General features: G+C 46.8%; 1 protein-coding gene across 3 annotated transcripts in view; it reads left to right on the top strand.

The window, feature by feature from the left end:
* Positions 1–16476, top strand: part of pyd (zonula occludens-like protein polychaetoid) — a 468585-nt gene that overhangs the window by 440159 nt on the left and 11950 nt on the right. For 2 of the 3 annotated variants that reach the window (XM_075693885.1, XM_075693884.1), the window contains exon 20: positions 4957–5013. The exons of the other annotated variant lie outside the window; for it this stretch is intronic. In XM_075693885.1, coding sequence (XP_075550000.1) covers positions 4957–5013 — 57 coding nt within the window. The remainder of the gene's footprint in view (positions 1–4956; positions 5014–16476) is intronic. 3 annotated transcript variants of the gene reach the window in all.

Raw genomic sequence — 16476 nt, 5'->3', positions numbered from 1 at the left:
ACGTCACGATTGAGCGCACTGCAAACCTCTTTCCTCCCTTGCCAACTCTCCTTTACCCCCTACGCAACAAAGAGCTGTGGGACAATGCCCTCCACGACGGACCTCCCGAGGTCCTCCGAGCTGTGATACAACGGGCTCGAAACATCACCGGAATCATCTTAGGGACCCTGGACTGGGGGTTCCTCCCACACTGCTCTTGCCATTCAAATATTATTAATAAAGATGTTTTACTCTCTCTCTCCGAAGACGGCTTCGTGATGCCTCTAGAATTAGGGAACACTTTAGATTGCCTCTGAGTGTAGGTCGGTCAAGACAGACCGGTGCTTATCTTGAACAAGTGGTTTGCTAAAAAAGACAGTACAAAGTTGATTCGAGTTCCAGCACTGGCCTCCTCAAAAGCTGTCGGTACTGCTGTGTGGACCACCATGTTGAAGGCCTTCTTTAGGTCCATGGTGACTGGGACCCCTAGGACCCTGAGGGGCCATCCTTGTTGATTTTTACCAACAGGACTACACAGCAGCATGAGGCTGTCTTGCGTGCGACCCAGTCGAAAACCAATCTGGGCTGGGTCGAAGTAGTCGGGGGTCACTTCCTCTTCACAGAAGACATGCTGGGTCAGCACCATGAAGTCAAGAAATTTACACAGCATTGATGTCAGCAAAATAGGATTTCGCTTCTTTGAAGGTTTGGGCATATTGGTTGACGACAGAATATTTTCATACCTTCAAAAGTTTACCCATGCCCGAACCACCATTGAACTTCTCAATTAGCGGTAGCTTCTCCGGCTCATCGAGGTTGTTTATCATTTACCACGTGATACAGTGGAACCTCGTTGATATGATCCTTGCTGTTGCATTTTCCCGGCTGCTATCTCATGTTTTTACGGTCCAGACCTTAAGCCCATTGATTGCTATGTACTATGTTCCCATTTGATACTCGGAAATGATTAGTAGCAGTAGTCCAACAAGGAATATCACTTTGGGCCAATGTTTTGACAAGGGCAGCAGATGCTCTCCTTAGCAGCATTTTTATGTCTCACTCTAACCAACCTTCAATGGGGGAGGAGATTAGGCAGGAGTGTGGTGGTGGCGTAGCTAACACACACAAAAAAGAAAAAGAAAGGGGTAGTAGATGGATCGGAAGTGACAAGGGAAGGGATAAAGTAACCTTGTGGGAGTAAAGGCTAACAATGGGGGTACTGGTTCAGGGTTCCATCAAGGAGTGGAGATAACAACCGGTACCCAGGAAATAATTTACAAATGTAGGTAGGTGCGGCCAATGCAATGTGTCTGGTTTTCAAAGAAAACAAACTATTCAACTAATCTCCCTGCAATTCGAATAAGGTGGGGAGAGGGGAATTATACCTGGTAGCAACCTGTGTACGATCAGAGTGCCTCAATAGTGTTTATACTCTCTTGCAGTGCTTTTATGTCAACTTTTATGTCATTATTAAGGTGTTTACAGGTCTTACTCCTGCGGCAAGCACAGGCTACTATGGTGACTGTGCACTGAGGGTTTACTTGTGTGTGTATGAACATGCCTTTAATGTTTTTACAGTCAAGTCCACACATAGCGGCCCCACTTAAGACAAACGTTTGTTAAAACAAAGGAGAGCCGTGTGACTATGAAAATATACATTATTTCGATGGCATAAAATCAGGCGTATAACAACGCCTTTGAGCCCTGCCAATTGGTTACAGCGAACGGACGGCGTTAACCTGGTGGAGCGATGTAAAATAACAATGACCTCCGAACCCTTTGCGCGCGTGGTCTGTTTTTCCAAGCCTCCTCGGAGACGAACTGTCCGGTTCATGGCACTCTACCCTGTCCCCGCTGTCACGCGCTGCCCACGAGTGTCGGCGTGTGGCTTCAAAGATCGCCCTCCCGCCCATCTTTGCAACTCCGCTCCCCTCTCCTCACTCTTCCTTGCAGCTCCCTCACTGTCCTGGCACGTGCGCTGCGGTGCCAGCTAAAGTTCAGAAGTTTTGTTTTCTGGCCATTACCACGAAGGAGGCCTCTCCACACTAGTCTCCATGCTTCCTTGCTTCCGTGCTTCATTCTAGTCAGGCCTGAGTTGTAATTCAGGATGGCAGACGGGAATGCCGTGCCTGCAGCGGTCACGAAACGAAAAGCACTGAACATGGCAACGAAGCGAGCAATTTTGAAGGAAATGTCTCAAGGTGCTAAAAACTGCGAGTTGGGAAGAAGTACGACGTGTCTAAATCAACCATCTCAATGATTCTAAGAACAAGGGAAAGATCACCGGCTCTGCTGCCAACTCGCCGAACAGAAAGCACCTGTGGAAGGCCAGCTATGCGGACTTAGAGGACGTGCTGCTTAAGTGGCTCGCCGACATGCGGGCTTGCAACATTCCGATAAGTGGACCAATAATGCTGGGCAAAGCCAAAAACATTGCGGTCCTGCTAGATTTTCCTGACTTCTGCCGAGGCAATGGCTGGCTGCATCGATGCAAAGTACGACATGGGATTGTTTTTAAATCAATTGTCGGTGAGGTGGCATGGGTAAATGACCAAGACGTTGCCATATGGCTTGTAAGAAACCGAGCCATTACTGCAAGCTGCAAACGCGACTCATGTACTGGAGCCAAGCACAGTAAATTGGGCATTACAGTACTTCTGTGCACTAATATGGATGGCAGCACCCGGCATGTGGCCTTTGTAATCAGATATTCAAAGAAGCTGCATTGCTTTCTGAGCTATGTACCTGTGCGCTACAGGCACAATACTAAGGTGTAGATGACACGCAGTCGCAGAGTGGCTGGGCGAGTTTGACCGTGACATGCAGAGGCAAGGAAGGCACATGCTGCTCATGCTCGACAACTGCTCCGCACACAATGTGCGAACTTCTCTGACAGCAGTTACACTACTTTTCCTGCCGCCCAATACCACTCCGAAAGTGCAGCCGTTTGATTTGGGCATAATACACGCATTTAAGGCATCGTATAGGTGCCACATTGTGGAGCACTTGCTCATCGCTGTTGACCTCCCGGCCGTCAACTTGCCGCTTTGAGTTTCACTGTATTCAGCCGTTGAGATGGCAAAGGCGGCCTGGGTGGAGGTGACGACCGCTTGTGTGCAGAACTGTTTCCACAAGGCCAGCTTCATCGATGCAATGCCTGATGTCGAGCGTGATGCTTCCGAAGATGTTGTCACGTGGTGGGGATGTTGAAGAACACAGTAGCAATACTGTGAACGACAAAACTAACTTTTATTGGGCGAACCTGTGCCCACAAAACAGGCTACACTTATAGCACAACGATAGCGGCGAACACGGTCGGCGATCGTCAAAAATCTGATCAGCAGGCCAAGCGCGTCGGCTTTTACACAGCAGTAGTCAAATGTTCCACACTAATCGTTGGGACCCACGTGCCTTCCACAAAGTTCTACACCATTCGCGTCACGCGATGAAATCAGATAACAGAAGGTTCGGCGACGGCAGCGGATAGAAGCATCGATAACTTTCCAGAAACCGGATGCATGCAGGTGCGTCCCGCACTGTGCGATAACATTTGTTAGGCGGCGAAACGTGGTCGCTCGATAAAGATAAGTACAAATGTCAATATCGGTCCGGCGACAATTTGTGGCAGCGCATCGTCGACACTGATGTTGCGGAACTGTGCACGTAGGAGGGCATCGTTTGCTTTTTATGTCCCCCAGTTGGAAAAAAGAAGAGGTAAAATTAAGTTGGGGGAAACCCGCACCACCTTTGAGGTATAACGGGCATAAAGCCTAATAGAAAACAAATGAAAAGGGGCTGTAGAGGCAACCCAAAATGAACTTAGAGAAAAAAACAATATATAATAAAAAAACAAGGCAGAGGTAAGCTTGTAAATGTAGGAAATTAATAATTGGACAGACAATTTAGTGGAAGGAAAAGGCATTAGCGAAAGGCTCTTTGAAAACTGCCTCCGGAAAGAAACGAATTAGTACCATCTGCAAGCAGCGCCCGCACCCAGACCCAGACCGCCCCCCAGGGCCACCCGCTGCCGCCCGCACAGGGACCCGCAAAACTTGCTTGTTTTATCACAATATTTCATATGCGCTAGTGTGTGCTTCCTCTCAGCTGGACTCTTGTTGCCTCGACTCAATGCCAGTGGTCTGGTATTGTTGTGGTCTGTTGGTGGTCAGCTCAAGATGGTTTCTACAGATGTTCTCTGGTTTGTGTTGTTTTTAATTGCACAAGTGAAGTATTGTGGGCACAATGCAACAGCAACACCCTTGCTGTGCAGTCAGATGCTGGAGTGTTTAGCATGGCATGCAGATGGTTTTGGAATGTTTCGGAGCAGACGACACAGCCTTTTTTTTCCTGTGGGCAACTTTCTGTGGCAGTGAAGGGAATGCTATGAAGACAAAGTGCGGGTAAGTGAGAGTGCTCCTGAGAATAGTCTGATACATTCATATGCATTAGTTTCAAGCTGAGAAAGAAAAATCATGAACACATTATTTACAACAGCCATTTAAGACAGAAAACACCAGTGAGCGTTAAATTTCACTTATGTTACTGCTTTTCTCTTCTGCATCTGGGAAAATGCGAAATTGTTGCATGTGGAAGCTACGCTAAGTCAGCGTCTCTTTCAAGAAGCCAAAATTGCTGTCAAATGCTGCAAGACTACTTGGCACGGTAGCACACATGTGCAGAGGCTCCATGCCCATACCTTCCTCTTCATTGCCACAGAAAATTGTCTGCAAGTATAGCCCCACATTTCTCGATATCCTCAAGCCACGCCAAAATACCGACCGTTGTCAGTGGAAAGGCAGTAGAGGCAGCAATTTCAAATTAAGTTTTAGGTTAAAATGTGCACCGAGAGCCCACCTTTTTTTTTTCTTTCTTTTTAATAACCATACTGGCCCCTCTCAGCTGCAGTGATAAACTGAGTATACTTGGATGTCCCTTCGACTGTAATTTCTCTCAGAGTGTCCAGTTGCTGTTGTGCAGGACCCCCGAACGGCCAAGCCTTCCCAGCCAACTGCAGAGGGCTCCATACCAGCCTAGGTGAGTCCCAGCACTTGTCGGCACAGCTCAGGCTGCATGCTGCCCCAGCAGCGGCAGTTCAGAGCTCAAGAGGTATTGGTGGGGTACCTGGATAGCCATTATCGATTGAATGGTAACACACTTGCTTAGACATAGACGAACATTAAATCACACACACACAAGTGCCGATTTTCTGCAACTGGAGGTTTATTGCTGCGCGAGGCTCATTTATGGTCATGCTTAAAAAAAACACATGCGCGCATGAAAAGGAGGGTGGGGGAAGGGTCTGGAGAGGCACATCAAATGGGTAAGACCTTAAGGCTGAGAGCATCGACCAAAACATACAACTAAAAAGCAAAAAGGCAACAGGAGAAGGTGTTCATGTTTATGCTATTGAATGTTTATCTCTCAACAAGTGTGCTGCTGTTTAATCAATAGCAGATAAAGTAAAGCCTTGCTTTGGGGACTTCTGTTCTAAATACAGGGAAACATAGAACTTGTTTTCCTTGGCATCCACTGCACCGTCTTTTGGCTATAGCAATTATATGGACACTCCAGGTGCTTTTCTGCCATCAGCGTTGCTGTGAGGTTCTGTATAAAGTCCAAGGGCCATAAAACCGTCGCCGCATGCCATATGCTGTATGTGCAAGGGAAAGCAGTCAGCGAACGCGGCTCAATCTCGCATGCCCGAGCGAAGACCGCAGCCCAGATGCGGGTCTTATCCTGTCACGTATGAGGCAGGGTGGTCAGGCGAGGGAGGAAGGGCATTCTCTGGTGGCTGCTAGGGTGCCTCAATGCCCTCCTTGCCCACCGTTCTGTACAGAGTAGAGGCAACCGCAGTGTCTAGTACGGTGTTTGCAACGTGAATCGTGGACGCCATAGTAGACGCCTTAGGTGGACGCTGTAGGGATGCGTTGCCGGCGCTCGTGTGCCTTGAAAGAAATCTGCGACGTGGCCAAAGTGCACACCCACACAGGCCTCCTCTTCAATGTGATCTGCGATGTTTCCAGAGTGAGTGTAGTGCCGGTAGCTTCGTATGTGCTGTGCTTTCGACGTTTCGTTCACATTCAAGCGAGAGATGCATGAAGGTCAATTCGCTTGCTGCTGCTGTGATTCCTCATTTCAGGATTTTGACAGCAAGTTTCTGCGCTCATCTAGCAATCTGTGTTCATGTTTACCTGTGCATACATGACACCATGCTGCTTAATTTCGTTGAAACGCATTGGCGCGCTAGTTGGTTTGAATTCCTAATAGAATGTGTAAGCGCGACTGAACAAGGACGTAGAAAGAAGCAGACATACGAAGACAGTGCTGTCTTTGTGTGTCTGTTTCTTCCTATGTCCTCATTCTGTCATGCTTACATATTCTATCATTGTTAATTTAGTTAGTAAGCGAATATTTACAAGTCTATACGGCTGCTAAAACTACTATCCTTCCTAGAGCTATACATTAATTTGCTATCACAATCAGTGCTTCGCCTTTCGGGTGAAACTGCGACATTTTTGATGAGGTTTGTTGCATTTAAAAGAAAAGACAATATCTACTGTAGGAACCAGACTCTTCTTCTAGTCTGTCAATTTCTGAGTTTCGGAAAAAGAAAGAAAATTCCTAGTTTACAGCTCTGTAACTCGGCAACAAAAAGGACATCTCAATTCTATAAGCTACACTTAATGAGACATCTAAACTACATCACTAATTTCTGAAGCAGACTTTTACAAAACCCTCATAAACATTTCACATAAGCCTCATATATCAAATTTGTCTGATTCACATTCTCTAACAGATGCTATTTACAAAATTACTATATTTATCATAGTTGCAGATTTACGTGTCTGTAATCATTGTGCTTAAATTTCATTAAGGCACCACTTTATGATCTCTATTGAAACATTTGAGCTCCAAAATAAAAATTCTGCTTGCTAGAGTCGGTGCTCCATTGTGTGGCCTGGCCAGACAGGGTCGAATTTTGTGTGCTCTTGGTGATGTCAAGCGCCAAGGAGCTAAATGATCAAATGTGATGCTTGACACTTCTTTTTATGGGACTTTAAGAGCTGTAATCACGCACGTCCCAGGGATGAGAGGAGGGACCATCGTGATGTCATTTCTGGCGAACCTCCTCTCTCTCTGCCCACAAGGTCTCATGCTGCCATCGAGCAGATGCATGCGCAAAAGCTTGGCACCCTCCATGGCTGTCAGGGAGTGCTTTTAACTCTGGAAGGAATGCTCCCCTAATCTGTGGGGCCACGCCTCCTGACAAATGCATGAAGTCATCAACTCCTGGTGGGCTCCCCTTGCACTGGGAGGTAGATTTCTACCTCGTGTGTGAATACTCCTTAGAGACAAACTGAAATGTTGTTTTGAATGCAGTGAGAAAATCTAGCGACAATGTTGACCAAAAAACAAAATCTGTAGACAATGCTGTCAGGAACGTCTGTCGGGTTCTGTTGTACTGCATGTAAGTGTGGAATTCTAATTTGGTATGATTATTAATGATTGCAAATAGCATCTTCAGACGGTGCATTTTTCGACGAGATTCCAAGGTGGGAAGACCTGAGCGGCTAAGAAGATCAGATATCGATACCTGTCTTCTGTAGGCATGGTGTATAAATCGCAGTGCCTTTCTCTGAACCCCCTCAATACTTTTTACATTCATTTTAGTGTGCGGATCCCAGATCACGTCGGCATATTCCAGTAGGGGATGAACGAGCGAAGTATAAGCTACAAGTTTTAGTGTTTGCATGTTTTAACCGGTGTCTTATTAGCCATAGTCTTTTGGATGCCACTGAAACCATGTTTTTAATGTGGGGGCTCCAACTGAGGTTCGAGCTGATCGTTACGCCAAGATATTTAAATTGTTCTACTGGTTCTAGAGGAGCGCTATTAATTTTGTACGAATACTTCAGTGGATCTTTCTTTCCGGTTAGGGTCATTTGTTTGCATTTCGTGACATTTAATGTCATCGACCAGTTTTGGCACCAATTATTAACAGCACACAAGTAGTTATTTAAAACGAGCTGGTAACGTTCGGTGAGAATTGTGTGATAAATTACACAGTCATCTGCGAAAAAAACGGGCCCGCACAGGAGAGTAAAGTTTTAGGTCATTTAAATATATAAGAAAAAGAAGTGGCCCAAGGACTGAGCCCTGTGGCACTCCTGAAAATACTGGAGCGTTGGGTGAGCTTGAACTGGATATCTGGACGTACTGCTGCCGGTGAGATAGGTATGAATCAAGCCACTGTAAAATTTGTTGATTCTGTAAGATGTGTCTAAGTTTTAGCAGAAGTTTACTATGCAGTACGCGGTTGAAGGCTTTTTTAAAGTCCAGAAAAATGGCATCTATTTGTCCTGCTTTGTCAAGGGTTTTACAGAAATCATTGGTAGTGTGAATTAGCTGTGTCACAGTAGATAGCCCGCGACGAAATCCATGTTGAGCTTCAGAAAAAAAATTATTGTCTTCCAAGAATGAGGCGATGTGTTTGAAAACGAAGTGTTTCATCCCTTTACCTGCGGTGCACAACAAGCTAATTGGCCTGTAATTAGCGACATGGAGCTTGGTACCAGATTTGTGCACAGGAATAACCTTAGCCTGCTTCCAATCCCTGGGGTCGTCACCCTCTAATAGACTAGTACGGAATATAATAAAGAGGAATTTTGAACACCATTCCGCGTATCTGGAAAGAAACGTGTTCGGAATATCATCTGGTCCAGATGATTTCTTTATATTCAAGTGTAGAAGGGCGGAAAAAATGCCTTCTTTGCCTATGCTAAGATCGGGTACCTGGAAGCTGGTTGATCTGAAATTGGTAGACGGACCACCACCACGCAGGAGCACAGAAGAAAAATAATCGTTGAATGTTGCCGCTATTTGTTGTCCGTCACTAACGTCCACGTCATTTATTGTCAATTTGTGTATGGAGTCCTTCCTTTGAGCTAGATAAGTCCAGAATTTCCGCGGGTCATTAATGAGGAAGTTGTGTAGTTTTACATTAATGAATTGGAATTTTGATTGTCTTATTTGATTTCTTAGCTCTCTACTACGAAGTGTCGCCATAGTACTGTGTGCAGCCCTCGAAGTGTTACGGGAAGTGTTACGGGAATTGGAATTTTGATTGTCTTATTTGATTTCTTAGCTCTCTACTACGAAGTGTCGCCATAGTACTGTGTGCAGCCCTCGAAGTGTTACGGGAAAGTCTGCTTACGCGACGTTTTAGGTGAATTATTTCTCGCGTAATCCATGGACTGTGGCTATGAATTTTCTTTTTCTTCAGCGGGACGTACCGATGAATACACATACGTACCGTACTTTTAAAGTGCAACCACAATTCATTCGGACTTGTGTGGCCTTCACTGTACCTTGCAAAAAAATTGTCGTATTCTTGTTCAAGAAGGTCTAAAATACTCTCGTCTTCAGCGTTATTTAAATCGTAAAATTGTTTTGTTGATTGGCGTGTGATTGGTCGGGCCATATTGGTTTTGAAAAGCACTAAATCGTGGTCAGATATACCAGGCATAATATTAACCGTGAAACCCAGCCTTTCAATAGCATCAGACACAAATACAAGATCTAGAAGTGAGCCCGTGGTAGCAGTAACTTGCGATGGTTCAGCCACAACCTGCTTCAAATTAAAAGAAAAGGCAATATCGAGTAGCAAATCAGAATGCCGGCATGAAGATGAGACGCTCAAGGATTCCCAGTTGATTTTTGGCAAGTTAAAATCACCACACAAAATGACATGTGAATATCGCTTTTTGTGCTCATTCAAAAAGTCATACAGCGTCTGGAGCATACCTAGATCTGAATTTGGTGGCCTGTTAACGGCGCCAATAAAGATGCTGTGTTTGCAAGTATGAAGTCGGATCCAGACCATTTCTATGCTAGTATGGTGTGGTACAAGCGTGTAATCTGTTCCTTTCTTTATCACAATGGCTACCCCACGCCCTCTAGAACTGTGGTCATGCGGATAATTTCGTGCGAATGAGGTACCACATCCTTATCGGATGTGTTATCATGGAGCCACGTTTCAGTGAGCACTGCAACATCAGGCTCATACGTTAAAAGAAGACCTTCGAAGTCTTCTGTTTTATTCCAGATGCTGCGGGCATTAATGTTCAGAACAGAGAACTCGCTTTGAACTATGTCTCTATGGCCTAAATTGCGGCTCTTAAGCGGACTCTTTTTCCCGAAGTTACAGTTAGGCCGTCATTGTGAAGCTAGCGGGACTATTTTATCTTGAGTGTCATCCCATTGGAACAGTTTACCATTAATTTTGATTTTGTCGAATGACAGCACGACCTTGGCACCTTTCTTCCTGTGTTCAGCAGCAGCAGCCCAGAGCTTCTTTCGGATTGATTGTACCCGCGGGGAGAAATCTTCCGATATGCTATAGGCTGTGCCTCTCAGTTTGTTACAATTCTTCAAAATATTGGCCTTATCTCTGCCATCCATAAGTTTGAATATGACGGGTCGGCATCTGCCCTCGGCTGGGTGGCCAATTCTATTAATACGCTCGATAGCCATGTTTGGAACCTTTAGAGTGTCAGTCAGAATGTTTTTAGTCATGACTTGTTCGAGGGATTGCCAATTTCCTTCGGTCGATTCTTTTATGCCATATACAATCAAGTTCTCTCTTCTACTCCTACTCTCCAAGTCGTCTACTTTCAAAGCCAGTTTTTCGACTTCTGACTGAAGCTCGTCAACCTTGCTCGTGTAATTAGTCACCGTAGCAGAAATATCGTCAAGCTTCTTGTCAATTGAAAACAGCTTAATACTTGTTTCGTTAATCTTGCTGTTAGTAGCTTGCACAGTGTGTTTAAGTTCACGAACATCATCAATTAGAGTCTGAAACATCTCTGCAGTAGACGGTCCCGGGTTAGTCTCTACGTCACCACAGGTAGGCAGTAGGTTCACAAAGCAATGGTAAATCGCAGTAAGCATATCACTCAAAGACCGTGGGCACGGCAGAAGCAAGAGGCAAACATTGTCACTGCGATAGGTATACGTTAGGCGATAGTCTCTCACCTGAACGAAAAACAGGAAGGGATTCGTGAGCGGCATTGTCACTGTGCCTCTGCCGCACCCACTGGCCGGAATCCGCGAAGTGGCCGGACCTTTATGCTGCCAAAACTCTGACGTAACCGATGACGGCGAGGAAAATCCGGCAAGTAACGGTGCCCATGTGCACATGTCTGGGAGCATGTCGCTGGTATCGCATCTCTGTGGACTGGTAGGCCTGAAGATACAGTATTCCGTCGTCTCAGCCGCAGAAAGGCCGCAGCACGTCTCGATGGCTGGGGGTGTCGGGCAGATGAAGAGCGCGGCCTGAACGAAAAACACGAAGGGATTCGTGAGCGGCATTGTCGCTGTGCCTCTGCCGCGCCCACTGGCCGGAATCTGCGAAGTGGCCGGACCTTTATGCTGCCAAAACTCTGACGTAACCGATGACGGCGAGGAAAATCCGGCAAGTAACGGTGCCCATGTGCGCATGTCCGGGAGCATGTCGCTGGTATCGCATCTCTGTGGACTGGTAGGCCTGAAGATACAGTATTCCGTCGTCTCAGCCGCAGAAAGGCCGCAGCATGTCTCGATGGCTGGGGGTGTCGGGCAGATGAAGAGCGCGGCCTGAACGAAAAACAGGAAGGGATTCGTGAGCGGCATTGTCGCTGTGCCTCTGCCGCGCCCACTCCTGTAGCTACTCTCCTGTAGCTTTCTAAGCACTGCTTTTCTTCCATTTTAGGCCATGTCAGCAGTGACATTATGTGAAGCATGAGGATGGCCTGTATAGAAAACAACTGTTGGGCACATGCATGCACACCCTTCCAGATTTTTTACGAAGTAGCAGTTAACACCTGTCGTGTCAGCACTGCTTCATTGCTGTAGGATGCATTTGCCAGATGCAGCCTCAAAGGTTTTGGATAAGTGCATTGCAGAGAGAATAAAGAAAGGAGCAGGGCATTGGCTGTTGATTGGGATCTGAGAAAAACCACTGAGTTGTCAGGAACAGTAAACCAGCACCGTAAGTGCCAAACTGTACCAAGAGATGAAATCTGCGTTGCCCTGCTACATTTGGGTGAGAATTGTATAATTTGCACTGAACCTGTGCTAAAATGTCATTTTAGCGGTCTTTCGGAGAAAGAGAAGAGTGCAAAATTAAAAGAGCAGCAAAAAAAGGACACATACAAGACTGAACAACTCAAGCAGTCATGTTGCTCATGAGTGCTTGTGTTGTTCAGTCTTGTCCGTCTTCTTTTTTGTGCTCATTTAATTTTGCTACATACCACAAACCAACTAGCACAGCAGCAAGCCTTGTTAAGATTTGCAAGCCCTAGAAATCTGTCATTCAGTATCCAATGACTGCAGTGTCATTTTGAGGGGTCATGAGAGCCGAATGCTGTGGAGTAAAGGAATCTCTGAAGGCCAGTACTAAACAGAGGACAGTATTTAAGTAACTTAGAAGACTGAAAGCAACTTTCGCTGCATGCAAAAAGGTGCTGCACCATGATTGAGCAAGAAGAATCACAGTTGTCACCACTTGACAGATGCAGCTTACCACAGTCGTAAGTTTAATTATACCATTCATGCTGCAGCTGAAAGATAGCATTGTCTGTTGCAATCACACTGAACGCTTGGCTACAAAGACGTGTGCCTTAATGCCACGTCTTGCAGATGGTCAGGCCAGCCAACATTGAGATCTGGACTCTGCCTTGAACTGCGTAACTGTTCACCTCACGGAGCAAGAGTGCACGTGTAACATTTGCTAATGTAAAAATGGCTTATGGCACGCAAAAACTTGAGAACATGCATGAAGGCTTCGCATACTGATACTGATGCACATAGAGAGATAAAAGAGGTGAGAAAGGCATGGAGGTTAACCGGAAGATACCTAGGTATCCAGTTTGCTGGCCTGCCTTGGGGAAGAGGTAAGGAGAAACAGAAAGGTTTTAAAAAAAAAGAAGAAAAAAGTGCACATACATGAACATAGTTGGAGAGGGGAAAGGAAAAAAATGAAACACACACACACATAAAGGAACACAGGAGCGTCACAGTCGTTCAAGCAAGTCGCCTAACCGGAGAAACTTCAGTAGCACGTTCACCGCCTTCTGGTGTGGAGGGTGCATCAGCCAACACTCCAAGATCATCTGCTCAGAAAGCGGCCGGTCATCGAGGCATGCCAACGTTGTCATAAGTGACTGTATCTGGGAGCTGTAGCAAGGACAATGACAGAGGATATGTTCAATTGTTTTCTCACTGCCCCAACTATCACAGGCAGCACTGTCAGTCATTCTGATGCAGCAAGTGAATGCATTCGTGAAAGACACTCCTAGCCATAGTCGGCAGAGAACAGTTGTCTCAATTCGGGATAGTCCAGATGGAATGCGTAGTCGTAAGGATGTGTCCATACGGTGCAGTCAAGTGGGTCGTAAAGTTGCCTTGTTCCTCATGGATCGTGTGTCATCACGCGCTAGTATGTGAAGCTTTGCTGCTGCATCAGTTCTTGATAGGGCGATGGGTTCCTTCACGGCATCTTTGTGAGCCCTCCTAGCAGCTTGATTGCCCTTGATGCTGCAGTGGCCTGGGAGCCACTGAAAAGTGATGTCATGTTCTATTTCTGCTAGCTGGTGATATAACTGCCTTATTTCTAGTACAAGTTGTTCCTCTGGTTCACAACATAGAGCGGATTGCAAACAATCCAGGGCTGCCTTCGAGTCGGTGATTATGCTCCATCTTCGGGGTAGATCTTCATGGATCATGCGAAGTGTGCTGCGAAGTGCAGCAAGCTCTGCAGCAGTCGACATTGTCCAGTGAGTTGTTTAAAAGTGAATGGTCACGGCCTTTCCAGGGCAGGTCACAGCTCCTGTAGATCCATCCACAGTTGTCGAGCCATCAGTGTAAATCTGGAGATGGTCCTTGTATGTCTCGTGCAGCATGAGTAGAGATAGCTGCTTGAGAGCTGGCGACAAAAGCCCTGCTTTCATTTGAATTCCCAGTACTCAGAGTCGAACCTGGGGGCGAGCTAAACATCAAGGAGGTGCAAGGAGCCTCTCGGCAGGCATATAATCTCTAGAAAGGCAGTCACGGTACGCCGATATCTCCTGGCAAAAAGAGGCACTGGGCCAGTCTTTCAGTAGCACGGCGAGGTGGTAGAAACGGGCGCGGGCAACGTGCCTTATGTGTGTTCTGAGCACTTCCAATGTCATATGAGCTGTGACTGGGTAATCTTGAGCTATCATAATTGTCTCCGCTGCTGATGTGCAGCGCGGCAATGCAAGACAAACCCTGAGTGCCTGCCCCTGTGCACTCTCAATTGTGTGGATGTTACTTCTGCAGGTATTGTTCAGTACAGGTGAGCTGTACCTCAGATACCCGAGAAACAGCGTCTTGTAGAGTTGTACATCGCTTGTACTGTCGTACCCCACGTTTTCTCACCAAGAAATTGGAAAAAATGTGAAATGGCTGTTAAGGCGTAAATATAGTCCGACGTAACGCGCGTGCGCTCGCGCACGCTACGTTACGTTGGTGAAAACAACTCCTTCTATAGTCCAACGCACTGCAGCGCCGACGTATCCGGCGGCAGCCAGCGCGCCCCGACGGGCTCGGCACAAATTTGGCTCCTGCTCCATTCACACGCCAGCGCCGCCGACCGCGTCGACCCACAATGCATTGCGCGCGAAGAAAAAGGCACCAACACAACTCCGCAGACATCTTTTGCGGACGGCGCGCGACTTGGCGAATGTTCTGCACATGCTCCAAGGATAGCAGCCGACGGCGCGCGCGTTGAAGTATAGAGGGGATGGGCATCTCGGCTGGCGCAGCGCAACCGACATAGAGTGACTGACCGCGAATGAAGCTCGCCCGTGCGCCGATAACGTCGGACTATAAACGGGCCTTTAGGCATTTCTTCATGTAGGCCACATGGGGACTCCAGCTGAGCTCTCAACCAATGATCACCCCTAAAAATCTATGCGTCTTGAACAGATTTTCCCCAGTGATATAAATGGTGTCGGACATCCTTGGCTTCTGCGTAAACGCGACCAGCGCACATCTCTCAGGTGAAATCTGGAGACCTCGTTTGCCAAGATATGCCGATATTGAAGTCATGGCTTTTTGAAGCTTCGCATGCACCTGAGGACGTGTTACACCTGATGTCCACATGCATATGTCATCGGCACACTGATATCTTGACGCTGATATCTGGACAGCATTTGGTATGTGTTCTGCAAGACCAACAGGAGCAAGATTGAATAGTGTGGGGCTCAAGACGCCACCTTGGGGAACACCACGGTGTGTGTAGTGTGGAGAGGTCAGACTGCCATCGGTCTGCACAAAAAGAATCTCATGTATAAGTAGTTGTGGGTCCACCAGTACATTCGGCCACCAAGGCCAACTGATTCAAGAGCATCAAGTATAGCGCCATGAGCAACATTGTCATAAGCTCCTTTTGGGTACAGAAACAGGGCTACAGATAACCGTTTACATCTCTTTTGATGTTGAATGTAAGTGACCAGATCGATGACATCAATGGAGCAGTGGAGATGTCGAAAACTGGCCATAGCATTTGGATCTGGCAAGGATCATGCGTTCCATCACCTTCATTACGCAACTAGCCAGTGCGATGGGTGGTATGACGTGAGTTCTAGTGGTGACTTGCCATGATTAAAGAGGGGTACCAGATGGCTTGTCTTCCATTCTTGGGGGATGTTTTCATCCTGCCAGGATTCATTGAATATATCCAGCAACGCATTTCGCGCTCGCTCACCCAGATGGCACAAGATGTTGTACAATATGCCATCTGGTCCATGCAATGACAAGCCATTACACAAAGCAAGAGCCGCATCAAGCTCCTCAGTGGTGAAAGGCAGGTCCATGCATGAATAACCATACCAAGGTAGCCTGTGTACATTGGCTGACCTGCAATCTTCTTGCAGAAATCTTCCGCTACCTTGATGTCCTCTCGACATGGGAAAAGCACCAGGGCTTTGAATGGTACTCATTGTTCAGGAAGTACACGTAGGTCTCGCACGGGTCTCTATATGTGAGAAAGAGGTTTTTGAGGTTCTAGGGATTTACAAAATTTTGCCGACCGTTGAGACTCCGGTTTGTCCATTCAGCGCTGGATCTTCTTTTGCATGCGTCTGACTATTCTTAGATCATGGATGGACTTTGTGCGTCAGTATCTATGCTCCGCAGGCCAACGAATCGCACGGAGTCGCTCCTACTCCACGTCGGATTCTGAGAACATTGGAGCACATGTCAGCATGCACATCTCATTCTGCATTGCTTCCTTGATCGCTTGTTGAAGGCCAGAAGGGAGGCCTTTGCAACAAGCTTCTTTCATGCTGGTTTTGAATGTAGACCAATCAATTTGCCGGATTGCATTTGGCGAATCACAGCTGGCCAACCCTTTGATCTTAAGGTAACTGGGAATATGATCACTCTCATGCGTCTCAGTGTCTAAAAACCACTTGACGCGAGTAGCGAAGCCTA

Source organism: Dermacentor variabilis, chromosome 5 (assembly GCF_050947875.1).
Source record: "Dermacentor variabilis isolate Ectoservices chromosome 5, ASM5094787v1, whole genome shotgun sequence".
Lineage (NCBI taxonomy): Eukaryota > Metazoa > Arthropoda > Arachnida > Ixodida > Ixodidae > Dermacentor > Dermacentor variabilis.
Note: the sequence above shows the minus strand (reverse complement) of the source record. Positions and strands in the feature narration are given on the sequence as shown.